This window comes from Protopterus annectens, chromosome 6.part0, assembly GCF_019279795.1.
Source record: "Protopterus annectens isolate FY-2018-M chromosome 6.part0, PAN1.0, whole genome shotgun sequence".
In the NCBI taxonomy this organism is placed as follows: domain Eukaryota; kingdom Metazoa; phylum Chordata; order Ceratodontiformes; family Protopteridae; genus Protopterus; species Protopterus annectens.
This window is the reverse complement of record NC_056737.1, coordinates 1594512235-1594528157: the sequence shown is the minus strand read 5'-3', so window position 1 is coordinate 1594528157 and position 15923 is coordinate 1594512235. Positions and strand designations below refer to the sequence as shown.

Sequence of the window (15923 nt, the reverse complement as noted above, 5' to 3'; positions counted from 1 at the left end):
GTCTCTCTATGGCAATGGAACCTGGCAAAAGGAAAGAAGTTATGAGAGTCTATAGGTGACTGAGAATACTAGCCTTTACTTTCATATTTGTCTTTCTCATTGGAATTCCTATTGTACAAATGACATTACCCATATAAAATCACAAGTATATTTGAGTATTAGTTACGTAAAACACTACTTGACTACAGACCTTAACACTACGTGTTACAGAGCCTTATTTAAAAAGGTAGTAGACAGCATTTAAAATTATAGTTATTTGTATGTGAAACAAATGATATTCAGGATTGTGAAATTTGTATGTGCTGTGCTTGTTACTTGAATGTAAATCTAATTAGTTTGAACAGATCCCCCACCATGCCCCAAGATTCCCACTCCCCTTTTCTTGATGTACTGGAAAATATTAGCGTTCAACCAAACACCCTAATAATGGGCAATTTCAACTACCCCACCATTAACTGGGAAAACTACTCATGTACCAACTCCTTCACTCAACGCTTTCTGGAATTCATAAACTCCAATGCCCTGGATCATCTTATCCACACCCCCACCAGAGGCAACAATATCCTAGATCTAGTCATTACCAACATGAGGGACCGGTGTTTCACACCTGAAGTCAACGCCTCATTGGTCCGATCCGACCATAAGCTAATTACCCTAGATATCCACATCCTGCCCCCATCCTCATTAAGGAAACCATGGTAAAAAATTTCTCCAAAGCCAACTTCATGCTTCTTAAGACAGAAGTGGTGAACTTCATGACACCCATGCAGATGGACAATACAGTTACGACTACTGAATCCTACATAATTGCACTTTATAAGCACTTACACGAGTGCATGGATCGTGCTATCCCAAACAGAACCAAGACGCTATCCTCCAAAAAAAGGAAGCCAATCTGGTGGTCCCCTGCCATAAACAAACTGTACAACAGAAGGAAAAAACTGTTGCAAAAGAGAGTAAAATCCCATGAGTGGAGTAGCTCCCTGGTCAGCCTCAGTAAGAAGCTGCAATCCCTGATAAAATCCTCCAAAGCTAGTTAAGAAAACAAAATTGCCACTGATTCTAAAGACAACCACCAGGCATTCTATAGCTATGTCAAGAATCTCAATGGCAACACTCAGATCTGCTCTGAGTTACAGCACAATGGCACTAAATATACAGACCCAACTGATATTGCCAACATCATGGCAGATAGGTTCAGTGCTAACTTTACCCCCTTTTCACCCCCTAAAGAGCCCATCTCTATACCAGAAGAATGCAAAGTTCCTGTAATCACGGCTGTACAGGTAAAAACCACACTCTACAAAGCCAAGAACATAGCATCAATGGGACCAGACAACATCCCAGGCTGCATTCTACACGAACTACAGAATGAACTGGCACCCCACCTAAGTACCATGTTCAATCATAGCCTCACTTCAGGCTTTGTGCCCGCTGCGTAGCGCACAGCGACGGTTATCCCGCTCCATAAGGGGGAGCTACCAAGGACCCTGGGAACTACCACCCCATTAGCCTGACGAGCCTGATCTGCAAGGCCATGGAACGTATCATCATGGAACTTATACACAAAGATATTGGTAATGTCCAAACTCTGGACCCCACCCAGTTTGGGTTTGTAAAAGGCAGATCATGTCTCCTAAACCTGATAGACTTCTTTGAAGCAGTCACCAAAGCCGTAGACGAGGGTAAGGTGGTTCACACAGCCTATCTTGACCTCGCCAAGGCTTTTGACACCATCCCCACATTCTGGAATTATGGATAAACTCACTAAGCTAGGTATAAATCCCTATGTCACATGATGGGTTGCCTACTGGCTCACTGACAGAACCCACACTGTGAAAGTAGCAGACTCCAAATCCGACTTCAGACCAGTGACAAGTGGAGTACCACAGGGTTCAGTCCTGGGTCCTCTCCTGTTTGGTATCTACTTCTCTGAAGTACAGGCTAACACAGAAGGTCTTTGGCTAACAAAGTTCGCAGATAACTGCAAGCTAGGAGCCATAATCGAAACTCCTAATGATATGGACATCCTACAAAAGGGCCTCACTGAGACAAATGCCTGGTGTCAAAGCCATGGCCTCAAGCTCAATGCCAAAAAGTTCATTGTCATCCCCTTTGGTAAAAACTCTGTACCCATGAACTACAACATAGGCGGTAGTATACTTAACACTGAAAGTGTGATAAGAGACCTTGGGACACAGGTGGACAGTAGTCTCTCCTTTGATAATCACATCATCACAGTAGTCAGAAAATCCTTCTATGTGGCACACCTCATCACAAAAGGTTTCTCATCCAGAAAAAAAGACGTCATTGTTCCCCTCTACTCATCACTCATTAGACCCATTATAGAGTACAATGCCCCTTTTGGTATGTATCTCACAAGACTTCTACAACAACTGGAAAGGCCACAGAAATACCTCACAAAGAGGATTACCGGCCTCAAACAGATGCCCTGTGCAGATCGTCTCAAAAAACTCCAGCTTTACTCTGTCGCATATCGCCTACTCAGAGGTGATCTCTGCCTAACATACAAAGCTATGTCAAACCCAGAGCTGTTGGACATGCTCCACTTAAAGAAGTCCCAATCTCTCTGAGCTACACACTCTAGGGACCTAAACCTTGTCACCACAATAAACAGAACATGCCGGAGGGATAGATTCCAATCCCAGGGACTTCCCATACTCTGGAATAAACTACTTATCTATATCAAACGAAGCTCTTCATTAGTACTCTTCAAGAGAAATCTTGATGATTGGATGGGAAATAGGAAATTCACCCCGGGGATCACTTCTGTGGCTCTGCTCGACAGTGGCACAGGAAAATAATTTTCTTGGGTGGCAAAAGCCAAGGTACCTTTTTGGCTGGGCTTGTATAGGTCCTAGGGCCGATAGCCTAGTACCTACCTATGAACCTATGAATCGATGAATAGAGTTAAAACTGATGATTTTCCCCAAATACAAAAAATACATATATATTATTATTAGAGTATGGTTTTAAATGTGATCTACCATGTTACATTTCACTTTATAGGTTTTTGGCCATTTGTTTACATCACTGATTAATCTAACCTACTGCTATGCTTACTTCTTTGCAGATTAGAACAATGATTTAACTGTCAATATTGACCTAAAAGCATCTTCTCCACAGCATGCCTGTAAACATAAATGTTGGATGAGCTTTTGCCATATTAGACTTTGTGCCTACATATATATGTGCTTACGTGTGTGTCTCTGTGTGTGTGTGTGTGTGTGTGTGTGTGTGTGTGTGTGTGTGTGTGTGTGTGTGTGTATATATATATATATATATATATATATATATATGTGTGGGTTCCAGACGTTTGCTCGAATGAGCAAACAACCGAAACCCAAATGGCCGGGCATACTTACGCAAAAGTGCTTTTCACCGAAGAAGCACTTTCGTGTGAGTATGCCTGTTGTTGAGGCTGTACTACGGTGCGGGTAAGGGAAATTTCCCTTTTCCCCACTGTGGTGAGGTCTTGGAGGGAGAATATTAAAGTAGGGGGGGTGTGGGGAGCACAGCCCGCCACATGGTGCAGGGGGCAAAGCCCCCCTACTAAAATGTTAATGTAGTGTTTTTTTTAACATGCTTTAACAAAAGCACTTTTTTGATAAAAGCGCTTTTGTGAAAGTGTGTTCGGTTATTATGGATTCAAACGTCCTAGATCTATATATATATATATATATATATATATATATATATATATATATATATATATATATATATATGGATTCCCTTCACAAGCTCAAAGTTTCAAAACTTCGAACTGCAAATGGTCGAGACCATAATATCAAAGTTTTGAAACTTCAAACATTTTGAATGGAGATCGCTGTATAGTGCAGAACAGGAAGGTTACCATTTTCCTCACTGTAGTGTAATCTCAGAGTTGGTATATTTATTTAGTAGGGGTGTGGGGTACAGGGGTGTTTGCCCCATGCAAAAATGTAAAAAAAAAAAAATTGTCTTTATTTTTCTTATTACAATTTTGAAGTTTCAAAACTTCGATCCTAGGGTCTCGACCATTTGCAGTTTGAAGTTTTAAAACTTCGAGCTTGTGAAATAGAGCCATATATATGTATACACGGGTCTACTGTACTTCATCAAGAAACACTTCTTCAAAAAAGAACAGTAGACCCACACTTATGCGAAAGTGCACTTAACCGAAAGTGTGATTTCATGAAGAACAGTTCAACAAACCGTTAACAAACACCTCACGTGGGGGCTGTGCCTCCCAACCCCCCCTATTTAAATATATCAACTCTGAGATTGCACTACATTGGGGAAACAGGTAAATTCCCTTTTCCCATTGTAGTGTGCTTCGGCCTTCAGTATTCCTTAAACATTCTTCGCGAAGTGTATATGTATATATATATATATATATATATATATATATATATATATATATGTGCACACACACATACACACACACTTGACAGACAACTCCATTATATAGACTACTGTTTTATAATCAATGACTTAATTAAGAGAATGGAATCCTTTAGGTTAGTGTAAGTCATCTCACATTATAGTCTTTCTTATAAAGCATTTTTGTTGAGGCTGCCATTTTGCTTATGCAATAAAATATTTTCATAATAACTCATCTTTTTTTATTATTATGAGATTTACATGCAAGAGGAAGACCTTCTTATGGAGCTTGTGATAGAAAAGATAATAAATTGGCACATCAAAGTCTTCCTAAAAACATAGCTTTGCGTTAAGTATGTGCATGTGTGCATTTATGTTGGGGAGTTGAATGCATCATTCCCTTATTTTTCATGTAGGTTAACTGAAATACACTGAGATGCATACTTGTCTTATCTTTGTATTGTTAAACCTTATTGCTTTCTGTACCGATTGCCAGCTGTTTTGTTGTCTTCATATATTATTCCATAGTGAGTTAATAATGGGGTCTTGCTGTATCTGTTTTTTCTCCTCAGGAATTTGAAGAGTATGTTAACAAATCAGGAGATCATGGTATTGTTGTGTTCTCCCTTGGCTCAATGGTGTCAGAATTACCAATGGAAGTAACAATGCAGTTTGCAGATGCTTTTGGAAAAATCCCTCAGACGGTAGGCTTCAGTTCTGTCTTTATAATACTTTGGATATTTTGTAGATATTGCGGAATTCCTCCTTGGAAAGATTTTAGCACATCATTTACTCTGCAAATTCTGAAAGGCATTGGGGTATTCGGTTATTTAGCTGACCATATTCCATCAATAAATGTATAATGGTTAGCTAGTGCAGATAGACAGTCATGTAGTTAAGAAAAATGTATGTGTTTTTAATGTATCGATTTGCTGCCTTTTCCAGCACATTTAGGAAACATTAATGATCAAGAACATTTAATAATTCGTGCAAATATATAAATGTAAAATCTTAATGTTAGTTATTGTAACTTGAATTGAAACAATAATAAAAACTCAACACACAATGATTTGGGTCTATATTAGTTCGCCAAAGTCACTTTTCAGAGAACATGGATTCATCGACCCTGATTCAGTGAAATTCACTTCCACTATTCACTGAATACTCCTAGGGCAAAGAAATACTTGCCCCAAATCACAACGGACCCACATCTAACTAAATCTAACCCACCCAAATGAGGAGCTTTGTCCCCCCACCCCCTGATGTGGGGGGCTGTGCCCCCCCACACCCCCTAATTATATATACCACCTCTGAGATCACGCTACAGTGGAGAAAAGGGCAAAGATGTAGTGTGGGGCAAGTCTTTCTTTGCTCTGGGAATATTCAGTGAACAGCGGAGGTGATTTTTGCTGAATGAGGGTCGATGAATCCGTGTTCGCTGAAAGTGACTTCGGCAAACTAATATAGACCTAAAGGATTTAATGTCCAAAGACAAAAATATGATGATTTGGCAAATCCATTTGAAACTAGTTAACTTTTAAGCAATTATACCAATAGCAGAAGTCACCTGAACAGATTGATAATAAAGAAAAGAAGGCATCAGCGGCCTTTAGTGTACCTATCCAAATAACATATTTAAGAATCTAAAAGGGTTCTGTCACAGAGCAACAACAATTTAAGCAAAAAAAATTGGAAGGTGACTGGGGGCTTCCTCCCAATGGACTGTGCCTGGTACATGTACTTTTGAAGAGGCCGTGCTGCCTACTTCCAGTGAGCTGTGCCTGGTATACAATGTGGAAGCTGTTTTTGGGCCTCCTCCCAGTGGACTGTGTCCATTACACGTCCTGTGGAAGGTGTTCTGGAGCCTTCTCCCTGTGGACTGTGCATGGTACAGATTCTGCAAAATGTGTCCTGGGACCTCTTTCCAGTGGGCTGTGCATGGTACAGATTCTGTAAAATATGTCCTGGGTCCTCCTTCCAGTGAACTATACCTGGTACACATCCTGTGGAAGGTGACAGGGACCTCTGACCGGTGAGCTGTGCCTGGTATACAGCGTGGAAGCTGCTTGGGGAGTCCTCCTAATGGGCTGTGCCTGGTACACATTCTAGGAAAGGTATCTGGGATCTCTTTCCAGTGAGTTGCACATGGTACACCTCCTGTGGACGGTGCCTGGGGCCTTCCTCCTTTTGGGTTTTATCTGGTATACTTGCTGCGGAAGCTGCCTAGAGGGCTTCTCCCGGTAAGCTGTGCCTGATACGTATTCTGTGAAAGGTTCTTGGGGCATACATCTTAGCTGTATTGATTTTCACAGAATCTCCAGATTTTTCCCTTGCATGTTTGGTCTGTTTTTTATGAAATGTTTTTTTTTTCTGACAAATCATTTGAAATTGATGCCAGTAAATAAAGATAGGCATTTAAGTTTCAGAATTCATATCCTTCAGAAAATGCATTGTGACACAAAACTTTTTATTCTAACAGATGTTTAAGTTTATAAGAGCAAAAATTAAAATATGTTCCTGATTTTGGACCTTTGCCCCCCATTATTATTAGTTTTGACCAGATTTCTTGCTCTAAGAGTTTGAAAGGTATGGCTGGGACCTTCTCCAATTGAGCAATGCCTGGTATATATCCTGTGGAAGGTTCTTGGGAGATTATTCTCAGTGGACAGTGCCTGGTACGCATCCTGTGATAAATGCCTCAGGGATCCCTCCCAGTGGGCTGTGCCTGGTATACATCTTGTGAAAGGTACTTTGGGGCTTCCTCCCACTGAGCTATGCCAGGAATACATTCTGTGGAAGGTGCTTGAAAGATTTATCCTGGTAGACTGTGCCTGGTACACATCCTGTGATAAGTGCCTTGGGGCTTCCTTGAAGTGGGCTCTGCCTGGTATCTATCTTGTGGAATGTGCCTTGGGGCATCCTCGTAGTGGGCTGTAACTAGTACACATAATGTGGAAGATGCCTGGTGCCTTCTTCCAGTGCATTATGCCTGGTATACATCCTGGGGAAGGTTTATAGGGCCTCCTGTCAGTGAGCTATATCTGATACCCATTCTGTGCAATATGCTTGGGGTCTTCTTCTCAGTGGGCTATGCCTGGTATGCATCCTGTGAAAGGTGCTTTGGGGCTTCCTACCACTGAGCTTTGCCAGGTATACATTCTGTGGAAGGTGCCTAGGGCTTCCTCACAATTTTTTGCTGAGATGTCCTTTCACCAGCTTTCGAGTGGTACATTGATAACCTGTCCAACAAAGTAATGAACAGAATGTGAGACAAAATGCACACTTAACAGTAGGTCAACCTTAAAATGATATGATTTAACACTAAAAATGCAGTCATAAATCTTCTTCCACAAATATGGGGACCAAATAGCATGCAGCAGTGGCACTAGGATCCCTATTTTTGTAGTACTTCTCCCATGAAATTCTTGGGCTGAGAGTCACATAGATATCTTCTTCAGTTCCAGAACTCACAGTAGACCTTACTGATGACCTCAGTAGCCCCCACCCCCTAGTATTTGTGCATGGACAGAGCAGATACTGTCTTCTGTGACCAGTATGAAATCTACATGGCTTTTTCTAAATCAAAGAGAAAACTTTGTAATGTAGTCTTCTTTCTGGTACCCTTGGCATAGGTTTCTTCAGAAATGTTGAGGAATATAATCTCACTGTAATTGGAACACACTTTCCTGTCCCCTTTTTTGAAAATATGGATCACAACTCATTTTGCCATGCAAGAGTACTGTCCCTCCCTTCCATTGGAAATGCATGTTAACTGTGGCACAGTATCTGACCCCTTCAGCATTTCAAGGCAAATCTTGCTCACTTCTACGTCCTTGCTGCTGTAGAATCTTTTAATTGCTGCAGTATCCTCTTCTCCAGATATGGACCCAGTAATGCTAGATCTTTCTTAAAAGAAGGAATCTCTTCTGGGTTCAGGAGGTTTTGATAATGTTCTTTCTCCTGACAGTGTCCTTGCAGAGAGAAGCATGGGAAATTTTCTCATATTCCCTAAAATCACCAGATGATATTCAGTGACCTCTTTAAACCACCCAAAGGTTATTTTTCATGATCATTGCAAACTCCTTCCATGCACACACCTTCAATTCACTGACTGCCAGAACTGCAACTTTCCTGCCTTGTCAGTACCTATTAGGCACATCTGTACACCATTCTGCTAACTTTATCTGGAAGGCTTCTTTCTTCAACTCAAAGGATTTTATTATATCTGCATCATACCTTTCAACCTGCCAGCATAAGAAATCTGGACAAATCCAAAAATAATGGGGGGACAAAGGCCCAAAAATAGGGACAGATTTTATATATTGTTCCTATAAACTTAGAAAGTTGTTAGAATGACATATTTTACATTATATATTTTCTGAAGGATATGAAGTCTGAATCTCAAATGTCTGTCATTATTTAGTTACATTGATGCTCAATGATTTGCCAGAAAGACACCAATTTTATGAGGAACAGACCAAAAATAAGAGGAGAAAATCTGGACATTCTGTGAAAATTTGGATGGTTGAGAGCTATGATCTACATCCATCATTTTCCTAGCATTACTAAAATGACAAAGTCCACCACCTTTAGCCACAGCGTCTTTTTACTGCCTCAACTAATGAAGTCTTGAACTTGTTCTATTGGACATCTACATCCATGCCATCCACTAATATATGGATTAAGCTCTTCCAAGTGTGATAATCGAATGTGTCCCAAATAGGAGTGCCTTCTAGGCATTTCTATGATATCTTCTATAAATATTTATATTGCTTGGATATATTCAACCATCACTTAGACTGTCTGACCCAGCCCACCACCAAGTAGTGATTATTTGACTACTCAGAACCTCTCTTGAGCCAAATGTCCAGAACATATGGGCTGCAAAGTTAGTATGTTTGGAAAAAGTTACTCTAGTACTAGTTACACTTCTGAGAAGCCTTGCATTTGAACACCATATCAGTTTTGGGCAATCTGTGATGAACACAAAAGTCCAACAGCAGTTCACCATTTAGTTTTAGATCAAGCAAGCAAACCATTCTTCAAAATCATTTCCTTCTGAATCCTTGTCTACATAAATGTTGAAGTGTCCTAGTAGAACTGCAGTTGGTGCTTGTTCTATCAAACAAATGTCCCATTGTCTCTAAGAAAGCAAAATATGCACTGCACAGCTGCTGCAAAGTATCTATTCCCTTCTGTGATGTCAGCTACTGGTGTATGGTGATGAAAATACAGTTGTCTACAGAGAAAAAACAACTGGAAGTTGGCTCTTTAGAAAAGGGTAGGAGCAAACTACATAGGAAAAATGGGAATTGTGGGAACAATACATACAGGGGAGGGATGAGGTTTAAAAGAAAGCAGGAATTAAATGAGCTATGTAAAGTTTGACTGAAAATGATTGGGTAGATTATAAGTCATTTATAATGTTTGCAACTGGGAGAGTGTCAGTATGGTTTGTGATGTAAAATGCTTGCAACTAAGATTGCGTTAGTGTGGTTTGTTTTCATTTATATAAATGTATGATTGCCTGTGTTGTAAGTGATGGTTTAATAAATATGTTTCTTCTTAAAAATTTACAGTGTAAACTTACCATAATAGTAGATGTTTTAATGATCACTGCTTCAGTACCCTAAGCTATGTGGGTTGTATCCTGTAAAGGATCTAACTGACCACCAGCTTCCAAAGCTTTAGATTAACTTCTACATGCCCAAACCATTAGACAGCCCAAGCTGAGCTATCTAAAAGTCGGATTGGGCACCAAGCCCTTCATAGCTTTCATGCCAACTGAGAGAGGAAGGATGAGACCTGAGAGTGTATAGCTAGGAGTAAAAAGACATCAGTGTCCACACAGTTGCACAAAAACACAACAAGAAATAAGTGGGTGGAGGGAGAAAATGGTTGTTGCAGCAGTGATTATTTGAACATCTACTGTTATGGTAAGTTTACTTACATAACTGCACTGTGTAAATCATATTGACTACTGTTGCAGTAGTTGCAGTAGTTGGGTAGATTACCATAGCTTACAACAATTTGAATTTGGAAAGGGAATGGTCCAGGTGCCCCTGGAGAATGATCCTAGCAAAGGCTGATCTAGGCCTAAAGAAGGAATCAAGCTTGTGGTGCTTTGTGAAAGTATATACAAAGGACCGATTTGCTGTTTCTAGAATACTTCTAAAATCCAACCCCTTCCAAAAAGTGACAGAAGAAGCCAAGACCCTGGTAGAACGAGCCTTGACCCTGCCAGGAAGAGGTTTGTTATGGTGGGAATTTGGGAATTGTCTGCTTTGGCACAGGGTGACCATTCTTACCTACACAAGAAATGAACAACTGATCTGAAGATTTGAAAGATTTTGTTCTGTCAAGATAGTACCTGAGTTGCATGTGGACATCCACTGTATGGAGACTCCTTTATCTTTCATTTTTAGGCTCAGGAAAGCAAAAAGGTGATAGATAGTTGGGCTTAAAGTAAACTTGGATACCAGTTTAGGCATAAAAGTAGGATTAGTTCTCAAAGAAACCTTTTCCCTGTGAAAAAAAATGAAATAGGGTTGACCTACTATATAAGAGCTTGAGGAAGTCAGAGTAATCAGTAAAACTATTTTCAATGTTAAGAATCTCAAGTTATCCAAATGAGCTGGTTCAAATGGAGCAAGTGTTAGCTTCTGTAATACAAAATTAAGATCCCAAGGGAGAGCCACCAGTTTTCTTGGAGGTCTCATATGCAAAACCTGTTTCAAAAACATTTTGACATAAAAATGGATTGAAAGAGGGGGATCCGTAGATAGACATGCTGAAATGGCTGACAAATGAACCTTGATAGAGAAGTAAGAAAGACATAGGATAGTAACTCACACAAATATTGTAAAACCAGATGAACAACCAGCTATGAATGGTTGCTGGTTATGTTTTTGGCACCAACTAGAGAACCTTCTCCATTTGCTTGTATATGATTTTCCAGTAGCAAGACTTCTTGACTCCATTAGTGTCTGCTGCATGGCCGCAGTAAACAGTTGCCTAAAGAGAAATAAGACTCTATCTTCCAGGCAGTCAGCTGAAGTTGCTTGGAGTTCTGATATATCAAACACCTCTGTTCTAGTGTGAGCAGATCCATTCCGTGAAGGAACTTGTGGTAACTGACCCTGGCCAAATCCAAAAAAAGGAAGTACCACCGTTGATTGGGCCTGAAGGGAGTCACCACAATGATCTTGGGGAATTTCTTCTTAATCATCAGACGTACCCTGGATATCAGTGAAAAGCATGGAAAGCATACAGAAACATTCCTGTCCATGGATCAGAAAAGGCATCTGTCTTCCATGCCTTCTTGCACAGAGTCCTGGAATAGACTTTTGCCAACTGATTGTTCACAGAAGAGGCAAAAAGGTCTCTTTGAGGACCTCCCACAGATGGATCAAGTCTTGGAAGTTCCCCGATCTAGTTTCCATTTGTGAAGGTCTGCTTTTGTCCTGCTCAGCTTGTTTGCCACACAGTTTTGCTTTGACAGAATGTATGATGCTTGTAGAGTAAGATTGTGCTGTGAAGCTATATCCCAATCTAACATGACTAGTCTGCATAGGGGGTAAGACCTGGTTCCATCTTGCTTGTTTATTTACCACTTCACTGTGCTATTATCTGAAACAACTCAAAAAGGTCCTGTGGACCAAAGATGATTCAAGCTTCTCTTATACATTTGCATGCTTTCATCTGTCTTTGCGTTCCCATATATTATGCACTTTTAGCCCTCTTAACACTGCTCTCCAAGAGAAGTCCAAAGGATCTGTCGTGACTGACTGCTTTGGAGCAGGAGGGGAGAAGAGAGCTAGATTTAGGGATATCTGTATCGCTACCAAGTGATTTCTCTTCTAATGAATCCCAAAACTGGAATTTTAAAAGATAACGGGTTTTGGTACTGGGACCAACAGACTTCAGATACCATTGTATCTTTCTCATGTGGAGTTTTGCCTGGGGTATCATGAGAATTATAGATGCTAGAAGACCCAGAATCTTGATATATTCCCTTGCAGAAACTGAAATAGGAGTGGAAAATCCTTGCAAAAGATCTAGGTATAGATCTATTTTCATATGGAAGAAAATCCCTTTATACTGATCTCTGCAGACACCCCAGGAACAAAATCCTGTGTGATGGAGTCAATCAAGACTTCTGAATGTTCTCTTCTCTCCAGCTTGTGTAAGACATCCCTCACCCAAGTGACAGATTCCTGACCCTTTGTAAAGGACTCCACAAAGATAAGCAAGTCATCTAAATATGGAAAAATGTGGACACCAGTTAGCCTGCAGTAAGCAATAACCAAATCTAGATACTTTGGCATCACTCTTGGAGCAGTGAATAGTCCAAAGAATAAGGCAGAGAACTGATAGTCTGATCCAGACTCACAAAACTTTAAGAAACACCTGAAGTCTGGATGAATAGGGATGCGATGATAAGCATCTTTTAAATCTAGTGTTACCAAAAAACACAAATGAGGGAAAAGGGGTAACAGGTTGTGACATGATTGCATTTTAAACTTGGGCACTATCACAAATGGGTTTAGGAAAGAAAGATCCAGAACCGGTCCCCAGGCATTTTCTTTCTTTGACACCAAAAATATCCTTGAATAAAAACCTTTCTCCAGTTGGGAAGGAGAAAATGTCTCTTGCTCCCTGAGACATTTGTTGCAGGATGGGGAAAATAGGGATATTTGGTGTGAAGGATGAGGAATAACTCCTTGGAAGGGAGGAATTTCCTCCCACTGCCATCTGTAACCTTGTTGAATGAGCTTCGGAACCCATTTGCATGAATCTAGCTGTTGCCAGAGAGAGAGAGAGAGAGAGAAATGGAGATTCAGACTTTTTGAAAGGGATACGAAAAGATCACCCACAGGCTGGGACTCCAATAACTCCAATCTAACCTGGACATAAACAGGGAGTATGCATCAGAAAAAAACAAAATTCCAATACAGGACTGTCACGAGTCCAAGTATTTAGAGCAATCCCTTTTAAATAGTGAATATTTATTAAAATAACATAGTCGTGTTTGTTGACCACAAAAAATATCTGTAAACCATTTTGTAAAATTCAGGCTGGTAAGCCATGCATGTAAAATTGATTGACTATGAGTTTATACATAAAAAAGTACAGACTTTAAGGTAATAGAGTACTGGAAATACATAAGAGCTCCAAGGATACCAAGCACTACATATGAGCATCCCAATGCAAATGAGGATGGTTCTGCCATCCTATCAGATGTCTTTATTCTGAGCAGGTGAAAGGCCAGTCAGTTGGAACTGGATTGTAGCATCTGGAACAGTATTTATAATAGCATCATGATTATGGAAAGTTTAGATGTAAAAAGTGGATCTGAAGAAGTCTACAAGGACAAGAAGTCTTAACCCAATAAAACCTATAAAAGGAATTATCTGGATTCAGTCTATTTTGAAGGAGAAGGATTTAGAACCGAGCTTATTTTGTTTTTAGAAATAAAATTATTCAGATGCAGGGACTGCTCAAAATACTTAGTCTCTCGACAATTCTGTATTGAAATTTTGGTTTGCCCTGACACATACCCCCAGTATATGGCCAGGTAGGATATCCTGTGTATGACCTTCAAGAACCCTTCAGATTCCAGAAGAATTTTACTCCTCCACCAAGAAAACCAGTCACCTATCATAGGATCATAGGAGGTTACTAGGCTAATGACCCTAGGGCCCATACAAGCCTAGCCAAGTTTTACCCTTATTTCCACAATCAGCATCTATCACCCCTGTCCAAGAGGGACATAGGTGTAACTCCTGGAGTGAACTTATAGTTTCCTATCCAATCGTCCCGACTGCGTTTGAAGAGGGCCGATGATGTGTTCTGCTTGACATGAACCGGCAGTCTGTTCCAAAGGTGTGGTAACTTCTGAGAGACAAATCCGTCCCTCCAGCAGGTTCTGTTAAATTAATGTCACATACCAGATTAAGGCCATTAGAGTGAGTAACCCATGTACCATTTGTCTTACGGATATGCAGCATTTCCAATAAAGCAGGATCAAAGATTGCCTTATATGCAAGGCAAAGATCTCCTCTGAACAGTCTGTATGAAAGAGAATAAAGTTATTGTGATTTCAGAAGGTCCTCATAGGACAGATGCTGAAGGCCTTGAATTTTCTTTGTGAGGAGCCTTTGTGGTCTCTCCAATTGCTGCAAATGCTTGGAAAGGTACATATCAACAATCCACCACTTTGGGAAAGGCTGTCAAAACCACACCACCACCAGACAAAACAGACAGTTACTGTCAGGGAAAAAGAGACATGGAAAATCTGCAAATTACAAACCAAAAAGAGGGGTACAATAACTCCAGACTAAGGTCTAGAACCATTTCATGAAACCCCTCACAGAGCTGGAATTAAGGATACTCAAGAAAGGAGTGACTTTTATTCCCCACAGGAGGAGTAACTTGGTCAATGCTATGGTAGGTTTTAAAACTATATGTACTTTGGCTCAACCGTAAAGTGTTTTTTAGTGATAAAGGGAAAAATAGCAATACCAATAAAGGCAGTCCCAACTATGGTCTAGGCAGAAAGTGGAAAAAAAAAGCAAGTGAGTTCTGCCCCATACACCCACCTCTGAGCACCTTGGAAGCCAAGTGCAAAGCCAACATTCAAAACATTCTAGCTAAGTAAGGAAAGAAGAAATAATTCTATAACTTAAAAAAGAAGAGTCACAAGCACTAGTCAGTATTAGTAGGGACAAGGACATGAGATTAATGAAGGCCGATAAGGGTGGAGGTGTACTAGTTACAGACACTGCTGTACATAACAGGAAAACAGATGTAAATGCACTCTGCATCATTGTACTACACAACTACTACATCAAAGCAGTAGAGGAGACATTAACTAAATACACTGGGGCCCTCACTGGTGAAGCAGAGATGACTACAAAACTATTCCAGCTATTACTGGAAAGCAATTTCTTCAAATTTAATGTCAAAATGGACTGAGAGACCACAGGAATCACTCTGGGGGCAACCATGGCCCCAATCCTGGCTACTTTTATTTTAGCAAAATGAGAGGAAAAGGTGGTTTATTGCTCAAATTCTCACTATCTCATAGCCTGCTACCTACATTTCACTTATGACATTTTCATTGTCTGCAATGGAGAAGAAAACAGTTGAAAGACGTTTACTTCTATATAGGAAGCTCAACATCCTTCCTAAAGTTTATCACTAGCCACAGCCAGAATACTGCATGATTTCTAGATCACAGTGTCAGCCAGAACATTGAAACAGGGTTTCTGTCCAACAATCTATACCAGAAACCCACAAGGATGAACCTCCTGCTGCATGCTTCCACTGTGCATCCCAAGATAACAAGAAGCAATGTGATGACGTTACAGGTTATCATACCTTTCAACTGTCCAGATTTTCGCAGAATATCCAGATTTTTACCTCATATTTTTGATCTATTCCTAGCAAAATTTGTGATTTTCTGGCAAATCATTGGAATGATCTGAGGATTGAAGTCTCTAAATAATTACATACATTTGACTTTCAGACTTCACATC

The 15923-nt window shown here is 40.2% G+C and overlaps 1 protein-coding gene across 3 annotated transcripts in view; it reads left to right on the top strand.

Moving 5' to 3' along the window:
- Positions 1 to 15923, top strand: part of LOC122804867 (UDP-glucuronosyltransferase 1A1-like) — an 879031-nt gene that overhangs the window by 688951 nt on the left and 174157 nt on the right. For all 3 annotated transcript variants that reach the window (XM_044075045.1, XM_044075044.1, XM_044075046.1), the window contains exon 2: positions 4956 to 5087. In XM_044075045.1, the coding sequence (XP_043930980.1) occupies positions 4956 to 5087 (132 nt within the window). The remainder of the gene's footprint in view (positions 1 to 4955; positions 5088 to 15923) is intronic.